General features: G+C 43.9%; 1 protein-coding gene across 1 annotated transcript; it reads left to right on the forward strand.

Moving 5' to 3' along the window:
- The first annotated feature begins 9,648 nt into the window (after positions 1-9,648).
- LOC118215531 (stonustoxin subunit beta-like) lies at positions 9,649-10,861 on the forward strand. Its single transcript, XM_035396421.1, has 2 exons — positions 9,649-9,653; positions 10,318-10,861. The coding sequence occupies exons 1-2, from the start codon at positions 9,649-9,651 to the stop codon at positions 10,859-10,861; spliced, it is 549 nt and encodes a 182-aa protein (XP_035252312.1).
- Positions 10,862-11,974: the final 1,113 nt, after the last annotated feature.

Here is an 11,974-nt window from a genome sequence, read left to right on the forward strand (position 1 = left end):
AGTTAGCTGGATACCCTATGGCAGAGTGAGCTGAATAGCCTATGACGGAGTGAGCTGAATAGCCTATGACAGAGTGAGCTGAATAGCCTATGACAAAGCGAGCTGAATAGCCTATAATAAAGTTAGCTGGATACCCTATGGCAGAGTGAGCTGAATAGCCTATGACGGAGTGAGCTGAATAGCCTATGACAGAGTGAGCGGAACAGCCTATGACATAGTGAGCTGAATAGCCTATGACAGAGTGAACTGAATAACCTATGAAAAAGTGAGCTGAATAGCCTATGACAGAGTGAGATGAACAGCGTATGATAGAGTGAGCTGAATAGCCTATGATAGAGTGAGCTGAATAACCTATGACAAAGCGAGCTGAATAGCCTATGACAGAGTGAGATGAACAGCGTATGATAGAGTGAGCTGAACAGCCTATGACAAAGCGAGCTGAATAGCCTATGACAAAGCGAGCTGAATAGCCTATGACAGGGTGAGCTGAATAGCCTATGACAGAGTGAACTGAATAGCCTATGACAGAGTGAACTGAATAGCTTATGACAGAGTGAGCTGAATAACCTTCATTATAACATTAACACAAAAACTGTAACAGTAACATGCCACGTTCTGTACATTCTGCCACATTTTACATTTCTAAATTCTACACAAATCCAAACTGCTTTATAAAGAGAATAGGAATCCCCTGCTTCACAAAGTGAAGACTGTCCACACAAGGCTCATCATGTCCAACGAAACTGTTTTTTCCATGTTATTCAGTGCAAAATCAGTGTCTGTTTGACAAAACTACTACTGTTTGGTAAAAAAGTTTGGAATGTTATTAAATGTTACAGTTGCAGGTGTCAAAATGTAGCCTACTCTTTTAATCAAATTACCAGGGCTGTGACTACCACCATATCTCACAAGGTAATATTATCATAAACTATTTACAAAATACTGAAGTAAACATAAACTTTTAAAAAATGATTTTTAAATTACTTTTGGTCCCAAATGAAATATAAAAAAAGAAGAAGCCAATTGCACCCAGACCGCCATTTTGTTGTCAGTTTTCTGTTTTGCTGAATTAGGCGTGTTAATGCGATTATACTGGAATATTGCCATTCCTCCCCACACCTCTTCACCTTCAGTTTATATTCTCTCCATCCCACTCCACAACAGGCTACTTACTCTGTTCTTTTTTCAGTTTTATTCCTTCTTTTACTCCCTCTTCTTTCTCGTCCGTCTTTAAAATGATGTTCGAGTTTGAAACACTCCCAGATTCATACTGTTGGACTTTGGACCATCTCACCCTTTCAATATGCCTTGCCCATTAACTTCCTCATGATCAGTTATGGCCCTTACGTAATATGCTAAAGTTTGTGGTGAATAATGTCTGTTAATACTAAAGTTATTTATTAGCTCCAGTTCTTAACTGACTGGTTTTGTTCATAGGTTTGGTGTAAGGTTTGCTATTATGATGTCTGTATGTTGGTTATGTGACATTTCCAGTCATTGACTGTTTGATTTCTTTTTTAGACAGCCTGGAAGGTTATTTGTCATTTTCATGTTTGTCATCCTGGAGGCCAGGATCAAGGAATTGCAGCACTCATATAGTAAAATTATGTGATGAAGTTTATATCATTATTTCAACAATGCATCATACTTAACAATGTTCAACTGCAGAAAAAAATGGCTAAACATTTAAACGGACACATTTTAAATGCTTAAGCAATGACAACAGAGTAAACAGAATAGCCTATGACAGAGTGAGCTGAATAGCCTATGACAGAGTGAGCTGAATAGCCCATGATAGAGTGAGCTGAATACCCCATGATAGAGTGAACTGAATGGCCTATGACAGAGTCAGCTGAATAGCCTATGATAGAGTGAGCTGAATAGCCCATGATAGAGTGAGCTGAATACCCCATGATAGAGTGAACTGAATAGCCTATGATAGAGTGAACTGAATAGCCTATGATAGAGTGAACTGTCCCCCTTTCAAATGGAAAGAAAGCAGCTTATGTGAAGGGGCTACTAGGGCTTACCTCATTAAATTAAATTTAAGTTAAATTTATTTCCTTAGTTGAACGTTCGTCCTGTGGAAACTGTCTCTGCTGTTGTCCCTGCAAGTATCAAAATGTGTCAGTTGCTCTGTGCTGTCAGTGGAACCATCACCTGACCTAACTAGGCAACAGGTAACATTTGAATGTGCAGCCTTCTTCTCTATGGAGAATTATAAAACTGTACCACTAATGCTGCATTGCTTGTGTAGCTCTGTATTACCAGTTTGACCTCAGTATCCTACTGTGCTTTAGCTAAATCTGCTGTGTTAGCCAAATAGCATTAACACAACAACTGTAACAGTAACATGCCATGTTCTGTACATTCTGCCACATTTTACATTTCTACATTCTGCACGAATCCAAACTGCTTGATTATAGAGAAAACTAAATTCTGACATCCCTTTCCACAAAGTAAATGGTAAATGGACTGCATTTATATAGCGCTTTACAATTGATGCCTCTCATTCGCCAGAGCAGTTAGAGGTTAGGTGTCTTGCTCAAGGACACTTCGACATGCCCAGGGCGGGGTTTGAACCGGCAATCCTCCGACTGCCAGACAATCAGTCTTACCTCCTGAGCTATATCGCCCCTAGTGAAGGCTGTCCACACAAGGCTCATCATGTCCAATTGAACTGTTTTGTTCTATGTCATTCAGTGCAAAATCAGTGTCTGTTAGACAAAAATACTACTGTTTTGTCTAACAGACTGTTTAGTTACTGTTTAAACTTAGACTATTTACTGTTTTACAGTTGCAGGTGTCAAAATGTAGCCTTCTCTTTAAATCAAATTATTAGGGCTGTGACTACCGCCACATCTCACAAGGTAAAATTATCATAAACTATTTTTTTTTTAAACTGAAGTAACACATAATTATTTAAAATTATTTTTTAATTACTTGTGGTCCCAAATAAAAAATCTGAAAAAAGAAGAAGCCTGTTGCACCAAAACCGCCATTTTATTGTCAGTTTCCTGTTTTGCTGAATTAGGCGTGTTAATGCGATTATGCTAGAAGATTATGTTGCTACCCAATATTTCCTCAATTCTTTCAAGTCACTTGGCCCTGTGTGTATAAGCATGCACTACATGGACAGGCCAAACATATGTGTGGATGGCTCTCTCACAGTCAAGATTGATTGAATAGGCGTGTATATGTCCAATTTGTATTGGTATGTATGTATTTCTCTGCCCAGCCTTTCTGTTGCGTGAATGATAGTATGTTTCTTAGTATAAGTGTGTGTTCGTAAATGTGAATGTAACATGCTGCGAGGGAAATGTCCCCATGGGGATAAAGAAGTTCTCTATGTATGTATGTACAATATGTATTTTACATGCAGTATTTATTGTACGTAGCAAATATACAATAACTTGTACATGTACTCAAATTCAGTTCAGAAGCAAGTATAAACATATGTTTTGTGGAGAAATATGTTTCCTGTTGTTACGCACCAGCAGTTTTGTACATGAATTTCAATGTGTTCCATGAGGCAATTCGAAATATTTGACTCTTTGATCTCACACAAAGTTTGCATGACATTGTAAAATGGTAAGATTACAAAACACAGGGCCAAGTGACTTGAAAGAACTGAGGAAATATTGGGTAGCATTGCTTTGAAATACATCTTATGTAATTTCGGTGAGGCAAGATAGCCTATATTGCTTGTAGTACCGTAACTTGGCGTCATTTTGATATCAATACTTTTGAGTAACTTGGCATTTTTGTACGTTGAAAACGTGTTTTTTATGAGATTTTATATACTGGTGTATATATTTAAGTTGTCTGTGACAGTAAGCTGCTTAGTTCTTCACTGGCTCCACTAGCAAGGCTCCACTCCGCCGTACTTTTGTAAGTAGAATAATGAATGCAGGCACGTCTTCGTTTTCAAATAGGTAGTTTAATGTAGCAAAGGAACTAGTGGGTCTGTTACCCAAGTACAGATAAACAAAGAACCAACAAATGACGGAGACAGTGAATACTTATACCCTGTTCCTTAAAGGAAAACAGAGGGCCAAATGGTCATTTTCTTAAATGAATACACATCAGAGAAAAGGGAGGGGGGGAGGGGGGCAGGGGGGTGTAATCAGACATTGGGGAGAAGAAACAAGGTGTGGGGGGGAATTGGACTGAAGCAGGGGGTAGTGGATATCACACAATGGTACTGCATATCAAAGGGAGACAATTTGACTGGGCGAGGGGGTAGAGGATGTAGCACAAAGGTTCTGATTAAAAGGTCAATTTAATTGGGTTTGGTGGTAAACAAGCAATGTTATCTGCAACTGGCCCACTATAATGTGAGATGCCTCAGGGGGTAAACTGTGGCTCCCATGTTTTCCAACATGTTTCACGTGTACATTAATAGTTATATTTATCTATTTGTAGTGATGAATATTGAACGTTTTAAAAACGTATAGATGTTTATGGACCGAAGAACATGTCAGGTGAGGTAAAGTGCACCACAAAAATGCTGTTTTTTGTGTTTGCAGATTAAATTAATATGTTTGCAAATCAGATAAGTTCATCACATGGAAAGGGTTATTAGAGCCCAGTAATTGCCTTAGACTTTTGTGTATTAGGCAGAATACTTTATGAACTTAATTTACACACCCCCCTCCCTGTTTTTGTGTGTACATCTCAGGAATGCGTAGGTACATATGTATCAACTGCCAACTGGACAGTGTTTCAGCTGTGAATTTGTGCATGTGTGTGCGCCCATGTGTGTGCGTATGGGTGTGTGTGTGCGTGGTGTGTGTGTGTGTGTGTGTGGTTTCTCCACAGGCTGGGTTGGTGTAATCTCACAGAGGGCTGCTGTGATGCTCTGGCCTCAGTCCTGCGTTCTCCTCACTCAGAGCTGAGAGATCTGGAGATCAGAGACAACGAGCTGCAGGATTCAGGAGTGAGAGCGCTGTCTGCTGGACTGGAGGACCCACACTGTAAACTGCAGAGACTGGGGTGAGTACAAACACACACCCCTTAAATAAATAAGGGCTACAATGTGACTAAATACAACACACAACATGTCAATGTTTTTAATGTGAAAACAGACACTCCACAGAACTGAAACAGCATGTTCCTGTTCTTCATCTTGGAAGAATAAGACTACACACGAATGAAGAAAATGAATTAGTCTTGTTTCCTGAACTGTAGTGGGGTGTACATTACATTACATTTATTTGGCAGATGCTTTTATCCAAAGCGACGTACAAAAAGTGCATTTCATGGTCATAGACAACTGCTAAACACAGGTTCAGTAAGGTACAATACTTATTTTGTACAACTATTTCTAGCCAAGAACACAGTTTAGTTCACACAGTGAACACTATTCAGACCTAACCTCTGCAAAGCCAACTAGGCAGAAGAATAAGCTACAGTATTCGGACAAATACAAATTACCAAAAAGTGCTGGGATGGGGCAACATGTAACAAGTGTCATGAAAAAGAAAAAGGGGGGGGGGAGATTTAGACTGAAATATACAGTGTGAATCGAGTCATGTCCTGCAAGTAGATGGGGGCTGTCCTGTTGGCAGCAGTGTAGGCAAGGGTCAGGGCTTTGAACCGGATCCTGGCGGCGACCGGTAGCCAGTGGAGTGATCGCAGCAGAGGAGTGACGTGGGAGAATTTGGGAAGGTTGTAGATTAGTCGGGCAGCGGCATTCTGAATCATCTGTAGTGGCTGTATGGCACAAGCTGGCAGGCTTGCAAGGAGAGAGTTGCAGTAATCAAGGCAAGAGGTCACTGTAGCCTGGACGAGCAGCTGGGTGGAGTGCGTCATCAGGTATGGTCGAATCCTTCTGATGTTGTACAGAAGGAATCTGCAGGACCGTGATGTTGCCTTGATGTGCTCCTTGAGATCCAGTTGGTCATCCAGGACCACCCCCAAGCTCTTGGCAGAGTGAGAGGCAGTCACTGTGGTGCCATCAACCATGATTGAGAGCTCAGGAAGTAATGAGGTCTTGCACGGGAAGAAGAGCAGCTCAGTTTTGTTGAGGTTGAGCTTCAGATGGTGGCTGGCCATTGAGGTGGAGATGTCAGCCAGGCAGGAAGATATCTTATCATTGACCTGTGTGGCCGAGGGGGGGAAAGAAAAGAAGAGTTGTGTGTCATCTGCATAACAATGATAGGAGAAGCCATGCGAATTAATAACTGAACCAAGAGATCTGGTGTATAAGGAGAACAGCAGAGGACCCAGTACAGATCCCTGCGGCACTCCCAAAACAAGGGGATGAGAAGCAGAGGCAGACCCCTTCCAGGTGACCTGGTAGGACCTATCTGCAAGATAGGAAGTGAACCAAGACAGGGCAGTCCCGACGATGCCCATCCCAGCCAAGGTGGAGAGGAGTATTTTATGGTTGACCGTGTCGAAAGCTGCAGACAGGTCAAGAAGGATCAGGACAGAGGAGAGGCGTGAGGCTCTTGCAGTGGCAAGTGCCTCCGTCACAGCTAGGAGCGCAGTCCCTGTTGAGTGCCCGGATCGGAAGCCAGACTGGTGAGGGTCTAGCAAGTTGTTCTGATGGAGAAAAGAGGTTAGTTGTTTAAGAACGGCTCGTTCAAGGATTTTGGACAGAAAGGGTAGAAGCGATACGGGTCGATAATTCGTTACATCGGAGGGGTCTGAGGTGGGTTTTTTGAGAAGTGGGGTAACACGAGCCATCTTAAAATCAGAGGGAACATGACCAGAGAAGAGAGAGGAATTAACAATGGAGGACAGATAGGGAAGGAACTCGCTGGAAATGGATTGGAGAACTTTAGATGGGATGGGGTCAAGTGGACAGGTGGTTGCACGATGAGAGGTGATGAGTTGTAATACATCGGAGTCCTCCAGCATCTCAAAGGAGGTCAGTGTGGCTGTGGGTTTGTCCCGGGGGGTTGGGGGGCTCACTGGATGGGCGAAGGAGTTCCGGATTGTAGCCACCTTTCCTTCAAAGGCGGCCAGAAAGTCATCTGCGGAGAGGGAAGAGGGAGGTGGGGGTGGAGGAGGAATGAGGAGGGAAGAGAAGGTGGAGAATAGTTTGCGTGGATTAGAGAGACATGCACTGATCTTAGATTGGAAAAATGAGGCTTTCACTGACGTGAGGGCAGATGTGAAAGTCGCCAGCAGGGTATGATATGCGGTCAGGTCATCAGAGGATCGGGATTTCCTCCACTTCCTCTCTGCAGCCCGCAGTGATGTTCTGCTGGAGCGTAGTGACTCAGTCAGCCATGGGCAGGGGGGTGAGGAGCGTGCTGGTTTGGAGACAAGAGGACAAAGTGAGTCGAGGGACTGGGAGAGGCAGGAGTTGAAGGTGGAGGTGGCAAGATCAACTGGCAGGTTAGAGAAAGACGCAGGAGGGGGAAGTGTAGACAGAGCAGTGGAGATGAGGGAGGATTGTGACAGAGTAGAGAGATTTCTCCTGAAAGTTACTGTGGGTGAGCTGTTGGATGAATTGAGGGGGAGTAAATAGGAGAGGGAGAAAGAAAGAAAGAAGTGGTCTGAGACATGGAGGGGAGTCACTGTAAGTTGGGGAATGGAGCAGCTTCTGGTGAATACAAGGTCTAGGTGGTTACTAGCCTTGTGTGTGGGGGGGGGGGGGGAAGAGGACAGGGATAGGGCGAAAGACTGGAGGAGTGAGGCAACCCTGGACAGTTGGGAGGTCTCTGGTGGGAGGTTGAAGTCTCCCAGTAGAATAGCAGGAGTGCCATCCTCAGGGAGGGAGCTCAGGAGAGTGTCCAGCTCGTCCAGAAAAGAGCCGAGTGGACCTTGAAGACGGTACAGAACAATAATGTGAAATTTTGAGGGATGAGTTACAGTAATTGCATGAAACTCAAATGTGTTTGATAATGACTCATTCCACAGCCCTGTTATTTTATATTGAGCTGTAGAAGGAGTGTAACACGCTGCTAGGTGTTTGACACACACAGCCCTGTTAGTTTATATTAATGTGTGTAAGGTGTGTAACACAGTGCTAGGTGTTTGACACACACAGCCCTGTTAGTTTATATTAATGTGTGTAAGGTGTGTAACACAGTGCTAGGTGTTTGACACACACAGCCCTGTTAGTTTACATTAATGTGTGTAAGGTATGTAACACACTGCTATGTGTTTGACACACACAGCCCGGTTAGTTTATATTAATGTGTGTAAGGTGTGTAACACACTGCTATGTGTTTGGCACACACAGCTCTGTTAGTTTATATTAATGTGTGTAAGGTGTGTAACACACTGCTATGTGTTTGACACACACAGCTCTGTTAGTTTATATTAATGTGTGTAATGTGTGTAACACACTGCTATGTGTTTGACACACACAGCCCTATTAGTTTATATTAATGTGTGTAAGGTGTGTAACACACTGCTAGGTGTTTCACACACAGCCCTGTTAGCTTATATTAAGGTGTGTAACACACTGCTATGTGTTTGACACACAGCCCTGTTAGTTTATATTAATGTGTGTAAGGTGTGTAACAGTCTGTTATGTGTTTGACATACACAGCCCTGTTAGTTTATATTAATGTGCTGGAAGGTGTGTAACACACTGCTATGTGTTTAATACACACACAGCCCTGTTAGTTTATATTAATGTGTGTAAGGTGTGTAACACACTGCTATGTGTTTGACACACACAGCCCTGTTAGTTTATATTAATGTGCTGGAAGGTGTGTAACACACTGCTATGTGTTTAATACACACACAGCCCTGTTAGTTTATATTAATGTGTGTAAGGTGTGTAACACACTGCTATGTGTTTGACACACACAGCCCTGTTAGTTTATATTAATGTGTGTAAGGTGTGTAACAGTCTGTTATGTGTTTGACACACACAGCCCTGTTAGTTTATATTAATGTGCTGGAAGGTGTGTAACACACTGCTATGTGTTTAATACACACACAGCCCTGTTAGTTTATATTAATGTGTGTAAGGTGTGTAACACACTGCTATGTGTTTGACACACACAGCCCTGTTAGTTTATATTAATGTGCTGGAAGGTGTGTAACACACTGCTATGTGTTTAATACACACACAGCCCTGTTAGTTTATATTAATGTGTGTAAGGTGTGTAACACACTGCTATGTGTTTGACACACGTGGCCCTGTTAGTTTATATTAATGTGTGTAAGGTGTGTGTGTCCTTCTCTCTCCAGGCTGTCAGGCTGTAGAGTCACACAGAGAGGCTGTGATTCTCTGGCTTCGGCTCTGTGTTCAAACCCCTCACGCCTGAGAGAGCTGGACCTGAGATACAATCACCCAAGAGACTCAGGAGTGAGAGCGCTGTCTGCTGCTAAACTGGACACACTCACACTGCTGTAAGTACAGAGAGTTTCCACACTGCACCTCTCACACACACACACACACACACCTGAGAGAGCTGGACCTGAGATACAATCACCCAGGAGACTCAGGAGTGAGAGCGCTGTCTGCTGCTAAACTGGACACACTCACACTGCTGTAAGTACAGAGAGTTTCCACACTGCACCTCACACACGCGCACACACACGCACACACACGCACACACACGCAAACGGAGTTGGGGGGGGGGGGGGGCATGGAGGGCACTGTTCACACCACCGTTACTCAAGAGGGTTGGGGATCTCCTGTGGAGGGTGCTGCACGGGATCAATGCAGTAAATATGATGTGGGTGTTGTAGTTAGGGGTTTGATCAGGGACACAGTGATGGTGGAGTTTCAGTACTACAAAGCAATGGAGAACCTGAGTGTGTTTCAGAGTGTGTGTTATAAGGGTGTTTTATGTTCAGTGGAGGGAGGGGAGCTATTTTTGCACATGGAATAGGATGAGGGAATGGAATAAGTTTCCTTTGTGACAGATTTGTGTATTTTTCATATGATCTTGGTTTTGTGTTTTATTGTGTCTTTGTTTTTATTTATGTGATGTCATTAGTGTGTTGAGAGTGGAAATAAAGGATGGTTAAAATTTATAATTCTGTTCTGCTGTTCTTACAGTGTGGACCATGGAGGAAAGAACAGGACCAAACCAGGACCCAGGAAATGTGAGTGTGTATCGACACAGAACACTTTCCATAGATACACACTCTGCTGTGTGTGTGTGTGTGTGAGAGAGAGACTTCTCTCTTACACACATAAACACACAAACAGAAGCACACGTACACAAACACACACACACAGGTACTATCACAGCTCTTCCTCTCTCACACACATAATGAGGTGAATATTAATAATGATAATTCATCTCATTAATGTCTCTGGTGTGCAGACGGCTGTCAGCTCACACTGGATCCAAGCACAGCGCACAGAGGGCTGTCTCTGTCTGAGGGGAACAGGAGGGTGACACACACATGGGGGAGAGCGGAGCCATATCCTGATCATCCAGAGAGATTTGAGTCTGTGTGCCAGGTTGTGTGCAGACAGGGCGTGTGTGAGCGCTGTTACTGGGAGGCTGAGTTCAGTGTGTCTGAGGGGGGATGGGTTTATATAGCAGTGACATATAAAGGAATCAGCAGGAAAGGAGTGGGTTCTGACTGTATATTTGGATGGAATAAAAACTCCTGGAGTCTGGAGTGCATTAAACACAGTGACTCTGATAACCTCAGATACTCTGTCAGGCACAATGAGAACCCAACACTCATACCTGTCCCCCCCTCCACCTACCGCAGAGCAGGAGTGTGTGATGATGATGCTGGTAGAAGAGTGTGTGTGTACAGGGTAGGAGTGTGTGTGGACCGTCCGGCCGGCACTCTGTCCTTCTACAGCGTCTCTGACTCTGACACACTGACCCTCCTGCACAGATTCCACACACACTTCACTCAACACACACCCCTCTGTGCTGGATTTTATGTGTTTGACTCCTCAGTGTCCCTCTGCTAACTGGAGTAGACACACACAACACACTCACACATACACACTCAGATACACAGACACACACACCCACACCTACACTCTCACACACACCCTTTCTCTCTCATACTCACACTCATACACACGCACTCACACACCTACGCACACACACACTTGTGCGCACACACTCACACTCTCTCACACCCACTCACACACCCAATCACACACATGCGCACACACACACCTACACACATGAACACACACAATTTCTCGCACACACAAACCCACACATTCACCACTACACTCTCACGCGCACACACGCATGCATGCATGCATACGTACACACGCTCATAACCGTATGCACACACACACACACCCTTTCTCTCACACACACACACACTCACATCCACACACACACACATACATGCGTGCAGAGATACAAACACGTGTCAACACACATTCACATTCCCATATGCATGCACACATGTATAAACACACACACATTCTCTTACCCATGCACACACACACACACACACTGATGTACACTCATGCACACACACATACACACTTTCTCACACCCAGTCACTCACACCCCCAATCACACACATGCACACACACCTACACACGGACACACACAATCTCTCACACACACAAACACACACATTCACCAGTGCACTCTTAAGCGCACACACACATTCATGCATACGTACACACGCTCATAACTGTATGCACACACACACACCCTCTCTCTCTCTCACACACACACACTCACATCCACACACACACACATTCATGCGTGCAGAGACACAAACACGTGTCAACACACACATTCACATTTCCGTACGCATGCACATACATGTATAAACACACACACATTCTCTTACCCATGCACACACACACACTCCTCAGTGTCCCTCTGCTAACTGGAGTAGAGACACACACACATGCGCATACACACTCGAACGCATGCACACACACACACACACACACATATACACACACTCATATACACATACACACACAAACTCAATCACACACATATAAACACAAACACTTGTATACACCTAGACCCTCACACACCCCCACACACCCCCCCACACACACACACACACACACACACACTCATACACACACACACACACT

Source organism: Anguilla anguilla, chromosome 16 (genome assembly GCF_013347855.1).
Source record: "Anguilla anguilla isolate fAngAng1 chromosome 16, fAngAng1.pri, whole genome shotgun sequence".
Lineage (NCBI taxonomy): Eukaryota > Metazoa > Chordata > Actinopteri > Anguilliformes > Anguillidae > Anguilla > Anguilla anguilla.